This window comes from Macrobrachium nipponense, chromosome 9, assembly GCF_015104395.2.
Source record: "Macrobrachium nipponense isolate FS-2020 chromosome 9, ASM1510439v2, whole genome shotgun sequence".
In the NCBI taxonomy this organism is placed as follows: domain Eukaryota; kingdom Metazoa; phylum Arthropoda; class Malacostraca; order Decapoda; family Palaemonidae; genus Macrobrachium; species Macrobrachium nipponense.
Window position 1 is genome coordinate 23575411 of NC_061110.1, and position 27321 is coordinate 23602731.

Here is a 27321-nt window from a genome sequence, read left to right on the forward strand (position 1 = left end):
CAGTCGGAGAAGCGGGAGTAAGGGCAGCCATCACCGTGCGGTGATAGCCGCTCAGAAGTCTAGGAAAACGTTACCGTTGGAGAAAACGTTTTTCCTGAGGAGGGTTACGAACAAATCGTACTGTAGGCCTAAACATCTGCCGCCACCGTGACCGTTGTCTAGGTGGGGGCTGAGTGAGCACCTGACAGGAGAGACCCGATACCATCCTCCGACGCTTCCCCAACTCCTCGTTGAGGTCGAAACCTTCATGAGGACCAAAGGCGGAGCCACCCTGGTCTCTGTGTGCGTGGTCCAGCCGGACTGTCATGTGAACAGCGGTGATGGTCATTCCGCTGAGGAGTTGAAAGGGACAGGTTGAGGAGACCTGACGCTCCTACCCTGCCACTAGCAGAACCAGTAGGCTGGGAGGACTGCAGGCGATCACCAACCCACTGGTGGCGATCGAAGCTGCAGGGTCTGGGGACCAGCGGTTTCTTCGAGGAGAAACGCTGGACACCAAGGAACTGAGCGTCGGTTTCTTATGGTCAGGGGAGCTGTACGAGAGCTCCTCCCCTGCCTACCAGCAGAACCGGTAGGCTAAGAGGACTGTAGGTGATCAAGCAACCACGTGACGATCAAGCTGCTGGTCTAGAACCCAGAGGTCTCTTGCAGGAAACGCTGGACCAAGAACGGAGCATCAGTCCTCTTCAAGGAGAGCTGCTAGACCGAGAGCAGCGGCGACAGTCCGATAGCGTCAGAAGAGCTGCTGCTGGTTTCCCCTATCTGTCCGATCGGGCCCGGTGGGAGCGGCAGTCAGGGGACCGGCAGTGTGCTGTCGCGGTAGAAGCGAGGCTGTCCTCACGGCATGTCACGCTCCGCTCGGACCAGACAAGGCTGGTCCAGGCGACGAGGGGGACCGCTTCCTCGCCTCAGCCTGCCCGGTCTGGGACCGTCGCGTCAACCCATGGGTACCGGCGGCTGCCACGAGAGCGATTGCTGGCCTTGTGGGAGTCACCTGGGCGACTCCCCACCAGTCTTCCGCTTGCGGGCATGGATCCTGGCGCCGAGTGAACTCGGTTGCCTGGGTCTTGGCTGCATGGTCACCGCAGGTGACCGTATATCAGTACCTCTCGCAAACAAGAGGCAGAGGACGGTACCCTGGGCGCCGAGGCAGAACCTCTGGCGCCAGGAGAGGAGGTATCGGTGTTAGCCGGTACCTACGGTACACGGCATCTCTTCCTTGCGGAAGGAGAGACAGGCCACCCCGTTCCCGAAGGAAACAGGAGGACCAGCGAAAGCCCCAACTGCCCCCACCGGAGTGGGACAGACCCAATAGAGGTCTCTAAGCGAGACTTCTTAGGGGGGGAGGAGGCTATATTCCATTCTTCGGCTGGAGGGCCTATGAAGTCGAAGGGGAAGAGGCGGCAGAAAGACGACGGCGACACCTTCTTTCTTCCCGACTTCCTCTTTGCCAGTTCCTCAGGACAACCGACAAAGGTCCTCCATCCAGGACGGAGTTGGGGCAGGTTTGCCGCAGCAACACTGCCCAAACAATGCACCTGTCCAGAGAGGACCTGGTGGGGGAGTAGCAGTGGAGAGAACACTTCCTCAAGGGAGGGCTACGAAACTCCTACTGGCAGTGAAGCGTCTGCTACCCCCGAGACTGGTCGGTTCGCGCAAACGTGACCGTCGTCTGGGTGGGGCTTTGTCTCTGAAAGAAAAGGATTAATTAAAAGAGGGCGGATAGCCCACCTCCACGGTCTCTGCGTGCCTGTGCGGGGGCCCGTGGGAACATCACGTCAAAACCCTGGGCACCAGACTATCACTGCAAGAGTGGATGCCAGTCTGGCGAGTCACCAAGCGATTCTACCATCTCCGCTCCATGCCTGGGTCCCCGATCGGTGAGCGAAACTCCGCAGTCTGGACCCTGGCTGCACGGTCACCCGTAGGTGACCGTACACTTGGTAACGCTCGCAAGCGCGCCGGCCGAGACGGTTCCGGTCCGGAGGTGGAAACCTAGCCCCCCCCCCGGAACCCCGGGAGAGGAGATACCAGCTGGGGCTGGTACCTCCATGGTCCCAGTCGCTTCCTCCCGAAGAAGGAGAGCGACGGGCCCCGTTCCGAAGGAAAGGAGGAACCCGCGTGGGAAGACCCACCTGTCTCACCGAGCGAGAAGACCCTTAGAAAGTCCTGTGACAAAAACTTCTTAGGGGGGGAGGACCACCTTTCCTCTTTTTACGGCAAAGCCTACAAGTAGAAAGGGGGAGGCATGAAGAAATGATGATCTCGAAAGAGAGGATGATGACACTTGACGAGCTCTCTTCCTCTCTTGGTTTCTCCTTCTGCCAGACTTATACCATCAGGAGTAGATGACCTCACAGGGCAGCGCGACAGCTTCGTCCAGTGACATAACTCCCGGGTAGTTGTAGTGGTAATGAAAATTTATTATCAGCAGGGGATCGGTACACACACTCAAGGGGGGATCGGTAACGCAACATGCTATGAATCATAGGTATACTTCCAAGGTTAGGATCACCAATACGAAGGGAGCATCCAACCAATACTGCGAAAACACAATCACCACTGTAAAATAATGAAAAAAAATATTAAAGTAATAAGGATACGCCTCACACATCCAAGGGCGCCGCCAAACCCCCCCCCCCCCTCCGAAGGTGAGAGGAGATTCCCCAAACATCAGCACCGCACGCCCAAACCTTCTACCTTCTTCTGAATAGTAAGTGGAAAGAAGAAGAAGATAAATTACCATAACAACAAAAAACATGGACAAACCTGAAGTTCCCCCTTGGTAATTTCCAAGCGCAAGCGTAATTTCCAGATGAATACATGTCCCGTTACAGGATCAAATCACTTACGTTTTAAACACATGTCTCATCCTTACGATAAATACTATCTCATCCTCATGCAGGTCTGAGCCAGTGTTAAAGGGCGAAAGAAAAGTAAATATGTTGCATACTTTAGCCGCCGGCTCTGACACAAGTAGAGGGGCGGTTACAAAGGGAGGTATCACAAAAGTGGGTTGTATATTAATTGAAAACCAAGGACAAACCTTTGTTTAGTATTAATATCAAACACTGTATAGCATAATTCTTTAAATACAAGAAATAAACCAAAGGACCCACCGGGAAAAAAGATTAACTACCAGTCAGACCGGAGCTCACAAAAAACACACGTTCTTCCTCGGAAGACACCCGAAGTAGAAGTGGAGTGTTTACACCGGGCAGGCTAGCAGTAGTTTTACTGCCTAAACACCTTGTTCAAATCAACGGCTGTAATTCCAGCTACGCCGAAAGTATATTTCCTATTGTTAAAAGGACCGAAAGGTTTTGTATTACGTATCAGAACAAATGCTGTCAACTTATTCTGGATGGCGGACAGAGAAGGATCAGGGGGCAGCCATCACCTGAAGTCCTGTCAGTAGGCCCGAAGCTGAAACTGATGACATAGACTGTCTGAGCGCTTCAGACTGGTCCCTCTGTGCACTTGGTTGCACATAACCTGTGGACGCTCGGGTGCTCGTGGATTCTCGGGCGCTAGTGGGCACTCGGTTGCAACTGTATTCCTGGGCGCCAAAGGTTGTTCTAGCGTCGCCGCGGAAGTTCCGGGCGCCAAAGGCTGCTCTGGTGTGCGGGCAAACTGTGGTGCCGATGGGTGCTCGGGAGTAGGCGGGTTCTCATACTCCGAACGCTGAAGATGTCTCCCAGGAGTCTCGGGAATTACAGGAGGGACTGTCCTTCAGTGTTACAGGTGCGGACCGGTGCTGAAGACATCTCCGGAATTCTACTCTTCCCGTACTCTTCACCTCTGAACATCTGCTAGAGGAAGACTTTCTTGACGACGACGACTTCGACTTAGAGGATGTGATCCTCTCACTACGACGTCCCTCTCCTGCCGTATCCTGACAGAATTTCTCTGGAGTCCCAAAAACTACACGAAGCCTGTTCTTTCCGTAAAGGGCTAGCCTTTTTACAGGGGACTGGAGAGGGAGACAACTTGCGAGCCCTCCTTTTCAATGGACGGGACTCATCATGGAATCGCCACTGGCGCCTGGGAGAGGACTCCCCGGAGCTAGAAGCACTAGATGACAGTGGTACTCCTTTAGAGACGCCTTTCCAATGGCGCTCTGTTGCGATCTGGGATTTGTCAACAGAATCGCCTGAGGGGGCGACTGCTCGTGGGCAGACCCCACTAACCTCCCTTGGGCTACCAGTATGCCTCCTCCCAGGTTCTGGGGAGTTTGACAGTGACCTTTGCCTAAGAGAATCAGTAGGCCGAACAGCCACCTCCTCCACCACACTTACACTTGCACTCACTTCACCACTTACCTTGTCCATTAGGGTTTTCACAGATGCTCCTAATTTCTCCATTGCTTGGAGCATGATCGAAAATTTCTGATCGACTCTTGCCTCTAAATTGGCCACAGCATCCGGTACGGGTGTGAGAGAGCCAAGATTAGGACTGGGAATGACAGGTAGAGGGGAAGGTTCAGAAAGAGACAAATTATCATTAGACAAATCCTGACTAATTAAGCTTTTTGCTTTAGCTCTAGAAGCCGCTTTTCTCTTTTTATCTCTCTTTAACTTGTTTGTGTAACTAGTCAAGATCTTCCAAGTGCTTTGATCCCAATTAATACACTCCCCACAAGTTTGATCAGGTGTACAAGTCTGTCCCCTACAACCTGTGCAAACTGAATGTGGATCATTGCCCGCTTTAGTGATCCTAGTAATGCAGCCTTTACTACAATACCTAATCCCAGATGAACTAGTGTCTGACATTATGTAGACTAATTCAGAACTAGTGAATTTCGGTGCAAAAATATTTAAAACTATTTCAATTCCTAAATAGCTATCACCGAAAACAAAACTTCCAATATTCAGAGTACTTCACCAAATAACTCCAATAATGAGCGAGGGCAAAGAATTCCAAAAATTCCGCTGACTACTGAAACTGTGTTGACAGTACCAGCCGGCAGCAGAAACAACTGATTTTCGGACGGTGTTGGTTCCTCACTCCCCCGATAGCGGGTAGAAGGGTATCACCTGACCAAAACAAACTAGCGCTTCCGCAAATTTCAAAAATTCTAGCTGCCGACGGTTTTAGAAACTATAGCTATGTAACTACTTGGTAAGTTGCATACATAAAATTGTATTTTTCACAGCTAACAAACCTTTGGTCTTAACAATAGGATAATCTTCTGGCGCCAGCTGTAAACCGGTTACAAAACAATCAAAGATTGTAAAACAATGAATCTGTGGCATCTGGCAACTCATGCATATACAAGGTGGAAAACATGTCAACCAAAAATTATTTTTTTCATACAAATTAGACACTGCAAGTTCCCACTTCCCTGCCTCACTTGATTCCTTGCAGCTCCTGTGTCATAAGACAAAGAATGATCCTGACTACTGGTTGTTCAAAAGGCTAATTATCCCATGCATGAAAATTATGGGCTAACTGTTCAAAAACCTAATTAAAACTATTAACTTTATTTTTTACATTTATGAGAAGTCACCATTCAAAATGTGGGAAAATGCCATATGTCAAAACTTATAAGTGTGTTTGGCAAAGGAAATTGGTAAACAGGAATTTATTTGCTTAAAAAAAGAACTGACCTAATTTGTTGATTCAATGTGCTGAAAGTAGTTCTTAATATATTTAATATAAACTAAAAGACAAGTTACAATCTTCATAGTTTCACTTATCAGATATAACAAAATAATTTTATAGTACTTACTTAGTCTTGAAGAAGAAGTAATACGTTGCATAAAAGTAAACATATCCAGAGGTTGAGGCGGCAGCAAGAAAGCTTGTCCACTGCCATCTATAGTCTTCAGCATTCAGGAGGAAGTATGCACACACAATAGTCACGCATACGACAACGATCAAGAGAATCACGAACACCAACAACATAAAACCATATACATAATATATCTTGTAAGCCCAAAATGATGTGAAAATGAAGTACCTGCAAAATACAAAACTTGCTCAAAAATGTCACAAGCCAAACCACAAAAACTTTTACTTTTAATATAAAAATTACAAACTCCTCAAAATATGACAAATTTTCTAAGACAATTTGTATTTTTCATAGCTACAAACCTTCTGTCTTAACAATAGGATAATTTTCTAGTGCCTAGCTGGATCCGCTTCAACAATCAGATTGAAAAGCAAAGAATCTGTGAGATTTGTCATTGAATCTTTTAAACAGTGTTCCACTTATTCAAATGCACACTTTTATGTATACAAGCACTTTTGTTTATTGAATCTTACAAATAACAATGTGTTACTGGCTGGTGATGAATGTCACTAAGTTTAAAACAAAAAGTAAAGATCCTTATATGTACTCTTAAGTAGTGATGCCGGTTTTAGTCATAACATACTCTTTTAACTGAATTTAGTACCTCGATTCCAGTGTGGTCAGTTTTCTACTTCTGTACTAATATAGCTCCAATGTTACCCATTAGTTTAGATACTCCAATATTATACATACAATCTTTTGAGCTCATCAATATTATTGTGGATTTTCTTTTCATTTCTATCTTGTGTCATCTAGTTGAAGTAACTTTAAAAAAAAAAAAACATTTAATCAAAGATTCTGCCTTCCCTCTGTTGGCTCTCTACCAAAGAAGTACAGTACTCTGTTTTTCTAGCTGTCAACAGGCTTTCCTAATGCCTTATGAAAATATTGGTTTAAACTTGACACAATATCTTTGATACTTGACATTTTACCTGCAAAAGCATCTTATACATAAACCAAACCTTCTGCTATACTTACATTTCTATGAAAATAGATCCAAATGGAAGTATTCCACCCAGTGGTATTATGACTAATGGCTCCATAAAACCATTTTTCTCAGGAATGGGACGGGGCACAGCATTTATACGGCAAGGGTAATTGGGCTGTCCTGCTAAATTTCTGCCCAAGACAGTACCAACCAGTGTGAGTGGAAGTATTACAAATGTACAGATGCATAAAACTGCAAGCTGAAATAGATTGAACAACACAATTAATATGACAAAACCAAATGAGGGCAACATTTCTGTAGTGAGGATGCAATACACTATCCTAAACTATTTCAAAATAGTTCTAACCATGAAAGAGTAATGAAAGTTGCTAAAATAAATTTGTAACACTAAATGACAAGCTTAATACTGTCAATACTGACTTACCATAATTGTGAATGCAATTGCCCTAGAGGCATGGTATAGTATAGCAATGAAGTTTATACAAAAGGCTGTACCACACACAAGTGTTGGAAGGAAAAGAGCAGACAGCATCATTTGACGAATCCAAACTTTACCTAAGAAAGAAAACAAAGACATTTAATGTCTTCAATAAATTCACTACAATCTATACATAAGGCTGAACCAAGTATACCAAACATCATAATATACCAAATTTTCATTTTCAAGTATAAGTAAAATTCATTTTCCTAATATCCTGAAATCTTGAGAGAAATGTTTTTCCAAGTATTACTAGTCATGTAATCATTTCATACTGTTCAAACTTATCTGTGTAATAAATCACTCAAGTATGTAGTTTTTTTCCAACTCTGAACCTAACCTGACTTTCTAAGAATGCAGTGGTCTGATTTTTCATTATTTTACATTCGATTACTTATTACATAATGCTGTTTACCCTTTTATTTATATTTCCTTTTATTATGTATTTAATTCTTAATCCTTACATGACAAACTTTGTAATGAGATGGAAGGTAATCTTTTCCCAAGTACAGATCTTTGTCATTTAAACTAGCAATCAATTTATCCTTCCTATCCATAGATCCTGTCAATATATTTTACCAACCCATTTTTTAAAGATTTTACAATTACCAAGAGCAAGCAGACAACACTACCTTTAACTGGGCTCACATAAGCCAATGCAATTCTATATTATCTTCGATTTGTAACTGGCACTCAATTTTATTTGAGCATTTGCACACTAATTTGCAACTGTATAAAATAGTATCTTACATGGGATACACCTTTTCACAAAATGGCTCTTGCTTATTGAAACAGCTTACCTCCCATCCGTGCATACAGAGATCCTCCAAAATAGCCATTAACAGGAGACGTTGCAGCATAAATGAAGATAGCAATGCTTACCATTGAACCACGCCTGAAAATAAACTTACTTTCAACCAACTATTTTATGAAGATCTACAACAAATCCAATAAATCAAATTGATTCAAACCATCAACACTTTCAATCAAAATGTTGAAAATTACTATTTTACCAATAACAAAACTTCATTCCATTACTATGACAAACGATAAAAGAACTTTTGATCCTTGATGTACACCAATAACTTTCTCAAATTTCTTTTGATACACATGTCACCATCTTCACTCTAGATCTGGTAACTTCTGTAAATTTACTGATCACTCAATTATTTGTCTGTTACTTTTTCCATTTGGATGGTACTTTTCTCATAATTACCTTATTACAAAGATTTTTTCTGGTGTATATTTTTCTAGCATGAAAAAGTAAATAATTTATGAGCAATTAGTAAGCAACAAAAGAGTAAATATTCTCCTTAAATTAATAATTAAAAAAGTACAGCATCACAAAGCCCCATGGTGGGAATGAGTAATAAATTTCCCTATTGAAACAAAACAAAAGATACAAAATATCACATACATAGAACTGGGAAAAGTGATAAATCAAATGATGAACAAAAAAGGCTAGTACAGATGAAAAGCTGTCACATAAAACTAACTGGGAGAGTGACAAAGAAGCTGGGAACAATATAGAATTGCATAGAGGAATAATGAGTAAAGCATAACATCATAAGAGGGTCTGACCATGCACAGTAAGAATACTTTCTTTACTGATTCACAGATGGTGCAAACTGGTATCTCCAACATGGAAATAATGATGTAGTGAGCAATTACAAAATACACAAGGTGCAAAAATTAAACATTTACACAAAAAACTGAGCTGAATATAGATCTCAATCTTGAGCTTCTTATGCCTCAAGAAACCTTGTTCTCCTCAACTCAAGTAGACCTGCCATGACTGGTCAGCAGATCACTGGTTCCTGCTCACGCAGAAGAGATTACTGTATACAAAAGTTGTATGGAAAGATCTGGATACAACAAGCAAGTAATTAATGGCTGAATGAATTGAGTACATGATTTTCAGGCAATTCTGTAACTGCAAAGACCTAGGGCATTTTGTAAGCTGTATACAATGTAGCAGACAAATGAAGAGAGAGTTAACTGCTAAATATCCAGGAATCAGGAGCATGGGCAGGGTAACTGCCACTCTTCTGGTCTCTGTTGAACTACAGGTGGAAATGTCTGAGGCATTCAAATACAGTCTGGGGACCAATTATGAGTTAATGAGTTTGTGGTGAAACAAAAGAACATCATACCAACCTTACTCTGTGTAAAGTTCTCCAAACAATGGCCAGCAGAATAACTAGAAATGAAACTGTTAACATTTGGTAGCCTGAGCCTACTAATGCCGAAAAAAGAGCATTGGATGTTGATGGAGGGCGGAAAACACACCATGTACTTGCTTCCACCCATATTCATCTCCTAGGTCACGTTCCTGTGGATATGGAAATGGAACTACCCCTGCAAACTATGTTTACGGTACATTTGTTGTAATTATCATTAAAAATCATGAAACACCTCTTTTAGTTTTTTTTATATTCAACAGTATTCATTACAGCAATAATACTTGTTACCTTGTATACTACATTCATTCTTTATACTCTTTTTATTGCATTCATGATTAATAACTTTTTCTTCTCTTGCTGGAGATGTACGTGGATGGGTTAAGGTGTGTGAAGGGACCCTCAATAAGAATGGGGGGGGGGGGGGGGGGTGGGGGGGGGGGGGGGGGGACAGGCAGTCCTTGGTTCTGGCAGGGGTTCCATTCTTGGCAGGGTGCTGGTATGCGAAAACCGCCATTAACTGTAGCTCGGCAATTTATGGTGCTTATGGCGCCAAGTTTCAGTTAATGGCGCCTTTGTTAGGTATATTATGGCGCCATAACACTATTATTTGCACCTTATGGCGCCGATAACTGAAACTGGACCCATTGATGGCACCATAAATCACTGATTGTATGGCACTAGACAAACACCATAAAACCGGATTGCCATTAACTGAGGACTCACTGTATTCTGCAATCCCTATGTCCCAAGTTAAGTATATCTTAGTTAACAGATGAGACTGAGCTGATTAACAGCTCTCCTAGGGCTGGCCTGAAGGATTAGATATTTTGGTTACCTAGCAAAAAGGACCTCCAGTTTATTGTGGTGGTTGTCTTTTCACTTATCAGTACACTATATTAATGTAAAAAAAAAAAAAATACAGATTTTGTGTCCTGTCATTAAAAGTGTAAAAAACTAAAATGACAATTTGTCCAAAATTGCATTTTTCCTAACTATACAAAACCTGAGGTCCTTTTACAATAGGAAGGTACTAGCGGCAGCTGGATAGGTCGTAAGCTTTCAAACAAGGGGTTCGGTAGTTAACTGCTTGTCCGACAGGCGCGCGCGCGGCGACTGGGAGTAAACAAATCACTTTTGCTTTGGCCCAAGCAAAAACTGCAAGAGTGAGGGGGGTGGCACATGAGGTGGGGCTATGTGTAAAAGGACCTCAGGTTTGTATAGTTAGGAAAAATGCAATTTTGGACAAATTGTCATTTGTTCGACACGGCATACAAACCTTCGGTCCTTTTACAATAGGAAGACTCACTTCTTGGTGGGAGGAATCTGAGTCTTTTGTGAACAGACTGGTGTTCGCCCAACCTTGGAAGCCTCCCTGGTCGTAAGAGCGAGGGAGGGATCCAAGCCTCGTCCGATTGATCGGGGTGTGCACCGCAGGATCAATGGTCAGACCTCTGACCGAGTAATAACAAGAAGAAGGCATATTGCCGTTATCTCGTTCGTTACCAGCAATGCAAGAACTTGTTCCTGTACAGGAGCAAATATAAAGTCATGGGTTTGACTCTTGTAGGCATCCACTTCCCCCCCTTGTAGAAGGAAGTGGTGGATATTTTGCTCTATCCCTAGTGAAAGGGATAGGATGGGGCTCTGTCATATAGCTCACCTGCATCTCGTCCTCATCCAGCGTAGTGACGACCATGGCCCTCTGCCCACAGGTAGAGGGAAGGAAAAGATGGGAAGAAGAGAGCCAGTCACTCACTCACCACATCCATCCACACAGTCACACCAGGACCTCGATGCTGTTCAGCCTGCGAGGGTCTGGGTTAGCTACACAAACTTGTTGAGCAGCCACCACGGGTCCCAAGGAAAAGGTATCCAAGACCTGTGGGCCATATCCCGAAGGATATGAAGGACGCTAAAGGTAGTCTGGTTAGACCAGACCCTGCCTCAGGACCTGCGCCACGGAGAAGTTCTTGCGAAACGCCAACGAGGGGCCAATACTTCTGACTTCGTGAGCTCTCGGACGGGACGTAACCGGATGTCGTCACTACCATCAGCCTCATACGCCCTCCTGATGACCTCCACGCAGCCAGAATGAAAGAGTGTTCTTGGATACTTCTTTCTTGGTGACCCCGGTGCTAACGAAGAGGCGTCGACACTCAGGCCTGAGGTGTCGAGTTCTCTTCAGATAGCGCCGTAGCGCCCTCACAGGACAAAGCAGCATCTCATCCGCACATCATTATCGGTGAAGTCCAAATAGGGGAGGGAATCGTGAATGACTCGAACCTGTCATCAGGGACTGAAGGTTTCTGGAGTCTTCGCAACGAAAGTTCGGGACGAAATCGAGCGGTCACGGATCCCCATCCCCTGGAGTGTCGTACATCATAGGAAAGACGCCATGAAGTTCCCCTACTCTCTTCGCCGATGCCAGGGCAGCAAGAAGAGGGTCTTGAGGGTCAGATCCCTGTCTGACGACTCTCGGAGTGGCTCGAACGGTGTTCGAGTCAGACTCCTAAGGACGAGAGTCACGTCCCACGCAGGGGGCCTGAGTTCCCTGGGTGGGCAAGACCTTTCGAAGCTCCTCATAAGCAAGGAGATCTCGAACGAATTCGAGATGTCCAACCCCCTCAGTTTCAGGACGAGCGCCAAGGCGGTCTGAATATCCCTTTTGACTGTGGGGACTGAGAGGAGCTTCTCTCGGCGAAGAAAAACGAGGAAATCCGCTACCTGCTGAAGAGTGGCTCTGAGAGGAGATAGACCCCGTCTACGACACCAACCACAGAAGACGGCCCACTTCCCCTTGGTACACAGCTGCAGAGGACTGACGGACGTTTCCAGCCATCTCTGTTGCTGCGCTACGAGAAAAGCCTCTCGTTCGCAAGAGATGGTGGATAACAGCCAGCCGTGAAGACGTAGGGACTGGACTGCTCGGTGGTACCGCTCGACGTGTGGCTGGGCGAGAAGGTTGTGCCAAGGGGGAATCTCTCTCGGTTCTCCTGCGAGAAGAGCCAGCAGGTCCGGATACCAAATGGCCTGTAGGCCATTTGGGAGCCACCAGGATCATCCTGAGATTCGGGACCATTTGGGGTGACCAGCGCTCGAACTGATCACCTTGCGAATCAGGCTGAACGCGGGGAAAGGCATAGGCGAAGAGGTTGTCCCACGTGTTGAAGAGCGTCCTCTGCAGCTGCCCATGGGTCCGGCACCGGCCGAGAAGAAACACCTGGAGCTTCCTGTTGTGCCGGGTGGCGAACAGATCCACGACTGGTCGCCCCCACAGGTCGAAGAGCCTTTCCGCACGTCCTGGTGTAGAGACCATTCGGTCCCTATCACCTGATCCCGACGGCTGAGCGTGTCTGCTACTACATTCCTCTTCCCTGGAATGTAGCGTGCCGACAGCTCTATTGAGTGTGTGCCTGAGAACCCACTCGTGCACCTGCCGAGTCAACTGGTACAACGGAGAGAACAACTAGGCCCCCCTGTTTGTTGACGTAAGCCACCACCGTGGTGTTGTCGCACATCAACACCACTGAGTGTCCCATCAAGCGGTCCTTGAAACTCTTGGAGAGCGAGGAACGCTGCCTTGAGTTCCAGAACATTGATGTGAAGGTGCTTGTCGTTCTCGTCCCACACTCCTGAAGTCAGCAACTCCTCCAGGTGTGCGCCCCATCCCTCGGTCGATGCGTCTGAGAACAGCTGCATGTCCGGGGGGGGAGTGCGCAGTGGCACCCCTCTTAAGAGGTTCCTGTCGTCGAGCCACCAGGCTAGGTCCTGCCTCACCTCCTGTGTCAGTGACACTGGAAGGCTTGGGGGATCCGTCGCCTGTGACCAAACTCTCCTTTAGTCTCCACTGAAGAGACCGCAGGTGAAGACGCCCGTGAGGGACTAACTTCTCGAGTGACGACAGGTGTCCGATCACGACTTGCCAGCGCTGAGCTACCTGTTCCTGCCTAGACAGGAACTGGTTGGCTGCCTCCTGAATCTGCTGATCCGCGAGTCTGCGGGGAAGACTCGCCCTGCTACCGTCGTCGATCAGCATACCCAGGTACTTCATCCTCTGCTGGGCTTCGAGATCGGACTTCTCGAAGTTCACAACGATCCCCAGATCGCGACAGAACTCGAGCAGTCGATCCCTGTCCTGTAGCAACTGCGAGCGGGAGCTCGCCAGGACTAACCAATCGTCGAGATACCTCATCAGACGTATCCCGTGCGAATGGGCCCAAGCAGACACCAGAGTGAACACTCGACGTGAACACCTGTGGGGCGGTTGAGAGACCGAAGCACAGTGCCCTGAACTGGTACACCGTCCCGTCGAGGATGAGCGGCGGAGGTACTTTCTGGAGGACTGATGAATGGGTATTTGGAAATACGCATCCTTCAAGTCCACTGAAAGCATGGAAATCGTTCTCCCTGATGGAGTCGAGCACTGAGCGTGCCGTCTCCATCGTGAACCGGGTCTGGCGAACAAACCGGTTCAGGGGAGAGAGATCTATCACCGGGCGCCAGCCTCCCGTAGACTTTTCCACCAGGAAGAGTCGACTGTAAAAGCCCGGTGACTGATCCGTGACGATCTCTACAGCTCTCTTGCTCAGCATGGTCTTGATCTCCTGTCTGAGTGCTACGTCCTTCGAGGACCCTGGAACGTACGACTGCTGTTGGACCGGGTTTGGACGGGTGGAGGGGTGAGGCCGAGATTCGAAAGGGTATAGATATACCTCCCGAAGGACATCTACAATCCAGGTCTCGGCGCCGTAGCGCTGCCAAGTTGCCCAATGGCTGGCCAGGCACCCCCCCACTTCCGGCAGCAGGTGAGGGGGAACGCCGTCCCTAGCGTTTCCCCCCTTTCTTCGACTTCTTCCCAGAGCCTCCACGGGATGAGGAGGGCTGGGAGGAGGGCTGGTTACGGCTCCCCTTGTTAGAAGTCGAAGAAGACAGAGTCATTCCTCGGGGCTTCGACGCAGCAACCGTCTTAGCAGCCGAGGAAGCGCTAGCCGAGCTCTTAGACTTGGCCGCAGTCCGAGGCTGCCCAGAAGCCTTCGAGACTGCCTGGTGAACCAGACGGTCACTGTCATCAGTGCGTCGTCTGTCCACCGCAGCGTCCACCATCTCTCCTGGGAAGAGAGACGTGGAACTCCGTAAAGGTCCGTTTGTTTCTAAGCCCCAACGCCGCCGCACGCCCGGCCGCCCTGGCCAAAACCCGAGTAAGGACAGCGTCCCCTTCGTCGGAGAACAGGTTGGCCCACAGGTTCACCGTCTGGTGGGCAAGGAGGAGATGGCTCTTCCCCCAGACTGGCAAAGTCTCCTGAAGGCCGAGTCATCTTCGGGAGAAATTCCCCCGGAGTTGGCTGCGACCTTAGATACTGTGAGGGACCACAGATCTAGCCAGGAGACGGCCTGGAAAGCTGCCATGGCGGTAGATTCCAGGCCGAGTGCCTCTTGCTGCGAGAACCACAGGTTCTCGGACAGGAGCTGTTGCAGAGGACACACCCGGAGTCAAACCTAGCTAAACTCCGGGTTCACTGTTTTTGGCGGCATCGGGTCTTCAGATGGCACGTAAAAGCGCCGCTGTCGTAGCAGAGGAGGTGGAAGCAGCTTGCTTGACCTGCCAGACTTGAGCGAACCGTCTTGTCCGGAGACAAGCGATTCAACCTGGTCCAGCACTGAGTCCGCAAGCTCGGAACGCGGCAAACCCACCGTCGGTCTGGGTTCCCTCTTCGGGCCCCCAGAACGAACTCTGAGCCGGGACGTGGGCTCGGATGGTGGGAGCGGCGTCCTTCCTTCCCCGAGGTCGTTGTGCTGACGAATCAGCGCAATAACCTCGGCAAAGTTCCTCTGGATCTCGGGCGTGATAGCATCCTGTGGAGTCGGACCGTCCAGTCCCTCAAACAGGAGTACCTCCCGAGACCCTCCTCCCTCAAGGAGAGGAGCAGCGACAGCCCCCTCTCGGTCTCCTCCAACCACCTGTGCGTACGACCTGGCTGGTCCGAGAACCGAGCCTGGTACGTACGACGACGTGGCGGGATCCTGAGGGGCGCACCCCTCACGATCACTCCTCAATACCTCGCCCCTCCCGGTGTAACCCGAGGAGGTTGAAGGTATGGGAGAGGCAGACCTGACGACTCTCCTCGCTCACTGGCAGAACCAGCGGGCTTGGAGACTGCAGGCGATCGCCAACCAAACCCGCGGGTGGCGATCGAGCTGCAGACCTAGTCGAGCCGTCTCGCCTGTGGAGAACGGCTGGACCGAGAACAGCGGCCCCCGGGTCTCTGTGTCAGAGGACTGGTGCTGGTCGCCGTACCCGATCGCTCTCTGTGAGAGCGACGGTCAGGCGACCGGTCGAGGCTCCACTGTCACGGTGAGTATCGGTGCGTATCCTCACGGTGCGTCAGTGCGCTGGTACCAGCCGTGCTGGTGCCGGCGAACGGGGGGGAAAAGGGGGACCTCTTCCCAGCCTCAGCCCGTGGCCGGTCATGGACCGTCACGTCCGCCCGGGTAGCCAGCCGCTCGCCGTGAGAGCGAGAGCTGGTCTGGTGAGAGTCGCGTGAGCGGCTGTCACCAGTCTTCCGCTCCGTGCCGTGAACCTGACGCTGAGCGGACTCAGAGGTCTGGTTCCTGGCTGCACGGTCGCTGGTAGGCGACCGTACACTCGGTACCTCTCGCGAACGAGCGGCCGAGCCGGATCCTGCTGCTGTGGCCGAACCACTAACAGCAGGTGAGGAAGTGCCGGTGTTAGCCGGCACCCCTCTGGTCCCCGTAGTCTTCTTTCCTTGCTGGGAGAAGAGAACGGGTCCTGCTCCCGAAGGAGCAGGGCGACCAGCGGAAGAACCCCCCGTCTCACCAGAGCGAGACGGGCCCTTAGAAGCTCCCGAAGGAGACTTCTTAGGGGGGGGGAGGCGACCTTCTTCTTCTTAGGCGGGGGAGCCTTAGAAGAAGAAGGGGAAGAGGCGGCAGACGACGACGACGACGAAGAAGACGATGAAGACGACGACGACACCTTCCTCCTCTTCTTCTTCTTCTTCGTCAACCCCTCCTCAGGACCGACGTCAGATCTGTCATCCAGGACGGAGCCGGGGCTGCTGTTGCCGAAGCAACAGGGCCCGGACGTACCTGTCCGAACAGACCAGCATCGGGAGCAGCGGCGCCAGGAACAGGAACAACATCAGCAGGTGCGAGCATCACAGGAACGGCAGTCGAGACGGCAGGAGCAGGAACAGGAAACGGAGCAGCGGTGGTCACGGCAGGTACGGCAGGCTGTGTGGGCGGTACAGATGGTCGAACCAGCGGCACAGACGTCATCGGCACGGTGGGGGGAGGTCCAGGGGCGAGCTCTTCGAGCACATGAAGTCCGGTCGTGGCAGCACGGCAAACCCAGGTGGCGGCATCACACTCCCCCGAGTTACGGCGACTGGCCCCTGCACCGATGTTGTGGGTGTTACAGAGACCGCGTGCTGGGTGTACACCAGGTGAGGAGGTGACGCGTAGCCGGGTGTTGTCAGGGTCGTGGTGGTGGTTGTGACCGTTGCATGAGTAACCGCCACGGAGCCAGCCAGATGATAGAGCAGCCCCTGGACACTCGGCACGCCCTGCAGCCCCAACGATGCCCACACCTGTCCGAGGTCATCCTTCACGGCAAACCGCACCTAGAGGAGGCAAAAAGTCGGGTGATTAGAAGGATCCTCTACCCGCTCGCGCGAAGACGAGCGGATAGAGGACCCAGAATACAACTCTACGTCAGGGTATCTAGCGCCCTCCTCCACACTCGACAGTCAGGAGAGGAGAAGGACCTAGACACCCCCCCGAAGGGGAAGGCGCGAGACGTGGAAGTTGAGCGGGCGGCAGGAAAGAAGACGAAGTGTCCGTCACCAAAGGAGTCGCGGGAGAGCTTTCCGACGACTCCTTGCAGGCCTTCGCGTTCTTCCTGCCCCTCATACAAAGTCCACTGCGCCTCCGACCAGTCATTACACACTCACAAGGCTCGGCCCGGGTGCATTCGCGCCCCCGACACCGAGCACACAAAATATGAGGGTCAATCTCCGGGAATGATCTAAACTTCCCGCATTTGCGCCCTTCGATACCCGGGCAAAGTCTCCTTGGGGTAGCGAGGCGAGGAGATTCCATCATTATTCACTTGAAAGCCGTAATTAATATATAAAGAGAGAATAATTGTACTTAACAATACTCTTTCATACACAATTACAACCAAACTTAGAAAGCAAAACGACGAGCAGCGGGCAGAGAGCGAACACACACGTCCATCCACTGTGAGGCCGAAAGCAAAAGTGGTTTGTTTACCTCCCAGTCGCGCGCGCGCGCCTGTCGGACAAGCAGTTAACTACCGAACCCCTTGTTCGAAAGCTTACGACCTATCCAGCTGCCGCTAGTACCTTCCTATTGTAAAAGGGACCGAAGGGTTTGTATGCCGTGTCGGAACAAATGAAAAATAACTGTCCAGTCACAAGACAGGAAAGTTTAATAAAATTATGCAAAGAAATTCAAATGCTTTTGGCTTGGAATTGAATGATGGGCGACTATAAACATTTAACTTTAGTGTTGCCAATGCCAAAAAATAAAATGCTTTCTCTAATCAATGCATAATTGCATATGTATTAACCTAGGTATATTGAGTATCAAGTCTGATGGTTTGGCAATGTTCTTGACTATTTTATGGTCACACAGCTTCATTTCTCATAAAAGGTAAAGCTGCTGAACCTTTACAGCATACCTGCAATTTTCAACTCATCATGTAACTAACTTTGATAGTTTTCCAGCAACACTTGACAACAGAATAACTATGTCATCATGTAGCATTATCCACATTCTTTCAATAACTGACAACAGAGTAACCAATCCCTCATTATCTAACCCATGTACCAGATGTAATTAAAATGCTAAAATCAATATGGCTTACCATGTCATCCATCTCTTCATCCTTTGAATATCGAGCATAATCTTTGCGTAAGGTTCGCATCAAAATCATGGACACAAGGCCAACAAGGAAGATCACCATCATAAAGGAATTGAAGATACTAAACCAGTGAATCTGAAAAAGATATGCAAAAGTTCAACTTCATTTTGTAGAAAAACAAACAACATTTACATCAATAAATTTGGCTTGCAACAGTCACAACAAATTTACATCCAATACCCTAATTGACTTGCAACAGTCATCACAAATTTACATCAATACCCTGATGTACTTTATTAATTATAGAAAAATGTACTGAAATAAGTGCTGTACAGAATATTCACTGAAAATGTACACAACTTTATTAAGTTACACTATTTCTTTAAATATCTACTTTAAACGACCCCATATAAAAATGGGAACAAGCTGGGAAGAAGAAGAGAAGATCTACTTTAAGCACAATAAATTTATGCAGCTTATAACAATTGGTAGAAGACAGTCCAGTGCATGTACTCCAGGATCTGAGCATCTCGCACGACAAAATCTGTTAAATTCAGTTTACTGTATTGAGTTCACCCATCCACATACCAACTCCTTACTAGCAGCAAATCATAGAAATCTTACAGGATCTGTGGAAACAGCAACTGCCACAGTCAAGAATTCACCATTACTGAGACGGCACTCAATCAGTCTTCAGCAAATCGGATAAGAGTTCAGATTTCCACATAAATAGTTGAGGGTGGCCATTCAGCAGGCATCCACAGTTTGGAAGCAATCTGGATGTGTCAATGAACCAAGATCATAAACTCTAGTCCCTCAGTTTGCTACTACAACAGAGCTACAAAAACCACTGTACTAACCTTTAACTGTTGAACTAACTATAATATTAAATCAATATCTGAGAACACTACCTGACCAGGAGACCCATACCGCTAAAAACACATGGCTACCCCAGACCATCCACCTGAGCCATACAACATTAGTTGTATTTGGGCATTAGTTGCCCAACTACTGTACCGAGTTAAAGGTTCCCTCTTAAGGCAAGAATGGCTAATATGGAGTGTTCCTGCTTGCTGGAGAAGTCAACCTCTAACCCTGATTACCTGCCAAAAATACAGGCAACTGGCATTCTATCATGTACCTTGGCTATTTCTTAAACTCAGATGGACAGAGAGATTTAGACTACTGACCTGGAATGGATGAAGTGACAAAGTTGCTCTCAATTACAAGAGTGGAGTAGGACTCATTCTACATCTCAGACTGCAAACTTCAACTCCATACGATTTAACTATTGGATGCCTATATCTTAACAAAGCATTTACTACTAACAATAGAAGACAGGAAGAAGGGAGCAGGAAAGGTAAGACTCACACAAAAAGCTATCAAATGAGACTTATTGTGACCTTTAAAAACAAGGTTACCAGAAGACTTGACAACACTGGAGAGGATATATCATTATTTGGCTATATATACAGGGGTAACCACCACCAATTTTTTTGCAGAACTGACTCCTACAGAAAGTGAAACAGTAAAAAATGGTGGCAGTTTGAAAACAAAATCTACTTGTACAAGAGGCAACATTTGTTAGCATCTAACCTGGGAAAACTCAGTTTTATGGTATGATGATGAGCCATGTGTTCATAGAGTTTTAGCACTTTATCCAAATGCTTTGCTTGATTTATATAGAATGAAGAGGTAAATATTTGCAGTTAATATTCCTTTACAGTTTGAATATACGTATTTTGAACCTCTGATCTATCAAGTGGATCCCCCCAAGGGCAAATCAAACAATATTTCTACTTACTCTGTGTTGGAAGAAATTGGGATCCAAATATTTATCAAATCGGTCTTCAAATTTGATGGCAGACTTTTTCCAGTTAACTTCATACGTAAACTTTAGTTTTGCTCCCAACTCAAGCTTCTGTTTCACTTCAGAAGTAAGGTTGACATCTACAATCTGATTACCATTGTAGCCTAAATCAAACTTCCTGTGGGTCCATATGTAATAGGCATCGTTTGCTTCATCGATCTCTCCAACAATTCCTGTGAATTCCAAAGCAAAAATATGATAAAACCTTTCTAATAATGATACGATCATCACAAATAAACAGAAAAATATATTCAAACAGAAATACTGCACAATGTACCAGAAATCTTGAGAATGTGAATACTTACTAGTGAAACGGAATGGTGTGATGATTCTCAAGCAATGCCATTTATATTTGTAATATAATACAACAGAGGGTACCTGGCAATTTTACTTTTTGGCAAAGCATTCTAACAGTATTCAATATTCATCAATTATTGTTAATCTTTACAATTTTACAATTTTTCACTACCAATTCACCATCGTCTTTCACCTCTTCAACTCTTCCCTAGCATATCAACTGGAAAGCACAATCTAACTAGATTTCCAGGTATGCTTATCTAATGAAAATGAAGTTTTCATAATAAAACTAATATTGTAATACTTACCTGAACACCTGAATTAGCCCTGGTCACTGACCAGCCCGAACTATATCCCCACATATTTACCCACTAAGTGGGTAATCTTAACTGTCAGTGTTAAAAACGCTGCAGGTAAAATCTAGTCAAATGAGTTACCTGTGTTACCGTTGGCAACGCTGCCGCAAATACCGGCCACCAGAGGCCTGTCTCCTCAATTGAATCATTCACTATCAAATTGAAGTGGGGAGGAGAGTGGGAATCATTCAGGTGTTCAGGTAAGTATTACAATATTAGTTTAATTATGAACACTTCATATTGCAATACACTCCCTGAACACCTGAATTAGCCCGATTAACAACATTTACTCGGAGGTGGGATCAATCTAATTCCATGGAACATACGCAGGTAATTCATAAACAACCTGCTGTAATGGTAATTGCTTTATAGCAAAGAAAGATAAAGGAAAGGAAAACGCATCTTCGAGAAGTTCTGCAGCAAGGTGGCATTTGCGCATGTGTTGGAGGTGCCTGTTCTCATGATGGTTCTAGAATCGGCAGGAGTGTTGGGGAACTTCGACAGGCGCCGACGTGACGTGAGGAACGCCACGATTTCTGATGCAATACTTCGTCGAGAAACTTCTAAATTGTTCCGGTAATCTCGGGAGTCTGTGACGTTCGCCGTAGGCCCCGCCCCCAGAATGCCGTATAAATACGACGGACGAAGTAGGAGAAGGCAGATCATCAGTTAATCACAGAGATCAGAGATCATCAGTAAGAGCCACAGATCAGATTATCAGCGAGAGATTAGCAGCAGAGATCGTCAGAGAGAGATAAGAGAAGAAGGAACCAACGAAGGATCAGAGAGGAAAAGTCGCTCGAGAGTTGGTCGAATTCTGGTCAAGTCGTCGTCAGGAGTAGACGACCGAGGCATTTCGACGTAGAGCAAGACTTCAGAGAAGAAACGTTCTGCAAGAGGTCTAGAGAAGTTCCTGCCCTTCGAGTATCAAGAATAGACATTATTTTCTGCAATACGGAGTCAAGAAGACGTCTGCAATCGCAGTTCTCCTTTTGTGAAGCCATCGCTTCGGGTCGCAAAACTGGCCAGCAAGTATTTGAATTACCTCACTTCTTCCCCCGTTCACACATTGTAAGATTTTGCCTTTTTTATGTAAATAGGAGACACCATTCTGCATTTATCTTTGTTAGTGAGCTTGTAAATAAACCTTTGTTGTGTTAGTGTTTCTTTCTAAATTCGTATCCCCAGTTTCAACGGTTGGTGTTGAATTCTTTTTGTTTATCATTATATCGAACCTGGAGCGGACCTCTCACGGTTAGTAACACCTGCCATGTATAAAAGCATGTATCCTCACCTTGTTATCTAACTCGGAGGTGAGGATGTTGCAAAGAAAGTACTTCAACATCAGTGTTGAGTCTAAGGTACCGTCTGAGTCAGAAGTACCTCCCATGTGATAAGCTATACTTCTTATTCATGGAGGTAAAAAACAAATCTCCTCACCTGGTTGTCCAGCTCAGTAGGTGAGGATGTTTGCAAAGAAAGTACATCAACGTCAGTGTTGAGTCTAAGGTACTGTCTGAGTCAGAAGTACCTCCCATGTGATAAGCTATACTTCTTATTCATGGAGGTAAAAACAAATCTCCTCACCTGGTTGTACAGCTCAGTAGGTGAGGATGCTTGCAGAGGAAGTACCATACCGTCGGTGTCGAGTCCAAGGTACCGCCTGAGTCTGAAGAACCTCCCATGTGGTATTCTATACCTCTCATGTATGGAGGGGAAATGGTGAACCTCCCATGTGGCTATGTAGCCTCTCATGTATGGAGGAGAAGTTGAGTGTGCAGGACCTTCAGTTCTCTACTGCTCACTGATGCAGATGACTTGTGCTGAAGAAGTTGTAGTTATTCCAACATGACCATCGGGATCTGCCTAACCACAAGGGCCTAAGGAACAATACACTCAGTCTAAGCTTGACCAACAGAAACACTAGAGTTCATTAGACTATCGCTGCCTCCCTAAACTTCTAAAACCCTAACTCTACCAAGCCAACTACAGGCGGTCCCCGGGTTACGACGGGGGTTCCGTTCTTAAGACGCGTCGTAACCCAAAAATCGTCATAAGCCGGAACGACGTTCTTGAAAACATGTCCACAGGGAAAATTTCACTACTAATTTCCAATTTTTCTTAGGGCCGTATCTCTAAAATTATCACTAATTTACTTTTTTCATGTGCAACACTGTGTATTCACAAATTACTGTATATTTTCATTAAAATACAAGAGAGAGAGAGAGAGAGAGAAATAACTCCTTAGGTTTCAATAGATGGAAATGAACGTCTGTAGGCAACTTTTTCCCCCTCCCATAAATACATATATTTCTCCAGAGAAGAGAGAAAGAGAGGACTGTGCAATTATGTTTGTCTGTCTATCAATTCTTTTGCTGAGAGCAAGAGAGATAAAAGGAAGAAATAGAAATACCAAATGTACGACAAGTATCTTGTGGAGAGAGAGAGAGAGAGAGAGAGAGAGAGAGAGAGAGAGAGAGAGAGAGAGAGAGGAGAGAGAGAGAGAGAGAGAGAGAGAGAGAGAGAGTTGTCCTTACAGTATTTAAAAGAGAGAAATGGAATATTATTGTATTTAAAATACTCAGATATGAATTTTGTACTTACAGTTAATAAGTATTATTATTGGAAAATATTAATGATAAAACTTACTACATACATGTTTCCATGAAAATGATCTTCATCTCAGTGAGAGAGAGAGAGAGAGAGAGAGAGAGAGAGAGAGAGAGAGAGAGAGAGAGAGAGAGAGAGAGAGAGAGAGATTACATAAAACCATTAAATTCGTTGACCATTGTATGGCATTGTTAAGCTCCGAGTGTCACTCGAGTTGAGTTAGGGAAATTGATACAGAAAAAGACAAAGGGAAGAATTTTCTTTTGAAATTAGTTATCGTATTATTACTACTTCTGTTCGAACTGGGTGGTATTTATAGTGTGGGGTTCCGGGTTGGCATCCTGCCTCCTTAGGAGTCCATCACTTTTCTTACTATGTGTGCCATTTCTAGGATACACTCTTCTGCATGAGTCCTGGAGCTACTTCAGCCTCTAGTTTCTAGATTCTTTTTCAGGGATCTTGGGATCGTGCTAGTGCTCCTATGATTATGGGTACGATTTCCACTGGCATATCCCATATCCTTCTATTTCTATTTCAGATCTTGATACTTATCCATTTTTCCCTCTCTTTCTCTTCAACTCTGGTGTCCCATGGTATCGCGACATCAATGAGTGATACTTTCTTCTTGACTTTGTCAATCAACGTCACGTCTGGTCTGTTTGCACTATCACCCTATCCGTTCTGATACCATAGTCCCAGAGGATCTTTGACTGATCGTTTTCTATCACTCCTTCAGGTTGGTGCTCGTACCACTTATTACTGCAAGGTAGCTGATGTTTCTTGCACAGGCTCCAGTGGAGGGCTTTTGCCACTGAATCATGCCTCTTTTTGTACTGGTTCTGTGCAAGTGCCGGGCATTCGCTTGCTATGTGGTTTATGGTTCATTTTTCGTATTGCACTTCCTACATATGGGGAGAGATGTTATTTCCGTCTATCGTTCTTTGAACATATCTGGTTCTTAGGGCCTGATCTTGTGCCGCTGTTATCATTCCTTCAGTTTCCTTCTTTAGCTCTCCCCTCTGTAGCCATTTGCCATGTGCATCGCTGGCTAGTTCTTAGTCTGTCTCATGTATTGTCCGTGCATTGGTTTGTTGTGCCAGTCCTCTGTTCTGTCTGTCATTCTCCTGTCTCTGTATTTTGTGGGTCTTCGTCTACTTTTATTAGTCCTTCATCCCATGCACTCTTTAGCCGCCGTCGCTTCACTGGTTTTCAGATATTGCCCCAGTGCTCTGTTTCGATGTTGACGCAGTCCTCTATACTTAGTAGTCCTCTCCCTCCTTCCTTTCGTGTTTATGTATAGTCTGGCCGTATTTGCTCTTGGGTGTAGTGCTTTGTGTATTGTCATATGTTTCCTGGTGGTTTTCTGATCTATGCTGCGGAGTTCTGCCTTCGTCCATTCCACTATTCCTGCGCTGTATCTGATTACTGGCACTGCCCTATGTTTATGGCTTTTATCATATTTCCTCCATTGAGTTTTGACTTGAGTATCGCCTTGAGTCTCTGCATATATTCTTTCCTGATCGTGTCCTTCATCTCTTGGTGTTTTATATCCCTCCTTCCATCATTATTATTATTATATTATTATTATTATTAAATAACTGAAATTATCAATAAACATTTTACATACTAGTACCATAAAAATTCTTTTCTCGGTAAGAGAGAGAGAGAGAGAGAGAGAGAGAGAGAGAGAGAGAGAGAGAGAGAGATGAGAGAGAGAGAGGAGAGAGAGAGAGAGAGAGTTAACCTTAATTAAAAGTGACATGGATAGATTAGTACATATTGTATTTCTTTAAAATACTATCCACATATGAATTTTGTAATTACAGTTATTATTATTATTATTATTATTATTATTAAAAAACAAATAGTACAAGTACATAAAAAATTAAAAAATCTCGAGTCTCAGTAAATGAGAGAGAGAGAGAGAGAGAGAGAGAGAGAGAGAGTGAGAGAGAGAGAGAGAGAGGGGAGGGGGAATTCAGGACCACGTGATTGCAACACTGCAGCTCTTCCCCCTCCTGGCTGTCACAGAACTTGATATATCTGACAGTTTTAGTACCTGGATCTGAGGAAAAGGTTACTGGAAGTACTGAAGAGACTGGGATTTCCTTCATTCTTCATCCATTTTTTAAATTATAAGCTAAAATCTTACTAATTCACTATGGTATTTTCTTTAATGAATTGATATTATTGCTGTATAAATTAATATTAATTATGTTGAAAATAGTAAATCATTTATTTATCATACAAAAAAACATACATCTTTGTAGTAGAGAGAGAGAGAGAGAGAGAGAGAGAGAGAGAGAGAGAGAGATTATTATTTTTATGGAGATACCGAGTTACTGACAGTATAATGAAACATATACGTAAACGTAATATTAAAAACAGAAGAAGAATTCTAAAAAAATACATACGTATTTGTTGGCTTCATGATCGCAGTCTGATTTATTTTATATTTTATGAAAATGTATTTAGTCATGAAAATAAACATCAAAATACACTAAGTTAGTGATTATTTTTGCGGAAAATACAGAGAGAGAGAGAGAGAGAGAGAGAGAGAGAGATGAGAGAGAGAGAGAGAGAGAGAGAGAGAGAGAGAGAGAGAGAGAGAGAGAGAGTGTGCTAAACTATAAAGGATTCTTATCATAGTATGCGTTTTTTAAAAGCGTCGTAAACTCGGAGCGTCGGAAGCATCAGCGTCGTAACCTCGGACAAGCGTCGTAACCCAGGGCGGATTTTTCAATAAATATTAAGAAAAAGCGTCGTAACCTCGGAATGTCGTAAGCCGGACCCGTCATAACCCGGGGACCGCCTGTATAAAACTGAGTTACCGCAACAACAGGACCCCGCGAGTAACCTCTCTGAAGAAACTGAAATTCCCTAAGGTACGGTATTGTGAAAAACCACGACGACTCTCAAATAACCACCTACACGATCGCCGACAGCAAAACATTCCTCTGGAAGCCAAAGGGTAGCCCTCCGCGATACTTTGCGTCCTTGGATTGACTAAGAATCCCTTCTTATGAGTGTCCGGATAGCGCTGAGGCAATGATTTAACAAGAAGTCCCTCCTCTCCTTGACAAGAACATAGTAGTATAAACATCCCTAATTGTTAGTTCTGGGTATGCAAAACCCCCTCGAAACAAAAAAAAGTGAAGAGGTTATCAAACAGTCCAGGCTCAGAGAAACACCCATCAACTCTCACCACATCCATACAGAGTGGGACAAAGCCTCCCACTGGCAGTGAAAAGTGTCTTCCAAATACGAACCTCATGATCCGTAAACCCTACCATGCGAATCAATGAAGGAACCTAATAGAGAAAAGCCTCAATTGACTCGTAAACCGGAAGTTGGACTCCGGCAGAGGAGTTACCCGCTACCTCATACAGAAAGTGATGCTAGCTTAAGACCTTCCCCAAAAACTGCCAGACTTCCCGAACAGCCTATTTGATGTTTGAGAGACTGCCTGTTTGGTTGAATACAAGTATCAAACATTACTTGAATTTACTGAGATTCCTCCAGAGCCTGGAATGCGGAAAGAGAGAATGGACAAAGTCCACAATCCGTTATACTCGCTTCCTTCACCGGAGAAACAAAAACCCACAACTAGCAAACGAGTCTCTCTCAAAGGTATCTATCCTCTGTCAGACCTGTCCGGCCACGCCAGAACAGGAAAAGGAGAAAAGCCGAACCCCCACAAGAGCAGCACCCAAGGACCCGGAACCCACTACGCCTGGCTGCTCAATACCAAACGACATACAAGATCCCATCATATCTGAGCCTACCGATCCGATTTCGCAACGATATACCAACAAGATGATAAACTCCTGTGCAAGTCGTACTCGACTGCCCAACCCGCACTCCCCCCAGACATCATGATGT

At 46.1% G+C, this 27321-nt stretch overlaps 1 protein-coding gene across 1 annotated transcript in view; it reads right to left on the reverse strand.

Moving 5' to 3' along the window:
- Positions 1 to 27321, reverse strand: part of LOC135218036 (transmembrane 9 superfamily member 3-like) — a 115182-nt gene that overhangs the window by 39609 nt on the left and 48252 nt on the right. Inside the window, 9 exon segments of the mRNA XM_064254180.1 lie at positions 5732 to 5962; positions 6773 to 6981; positions 7168 to 7298; positions 8022 to 8116; positions 9384 to 9400; positions 9402 to 9508; positions 9511 to 9553; positions 18310 to 18441; positions 20111 to 20554. Coding sequence (XP_064110250.1) covers positions 5732 to 5962; positions 6773 to 6981; positions 7168 to 7298; positions 8022 to 8116; positions 9384 to 9400; positions 9402 to 9508; positions 9511 to 9553; positions 18310 to 18441; positions 20111 to 20554 — 1409 coding nt within the window.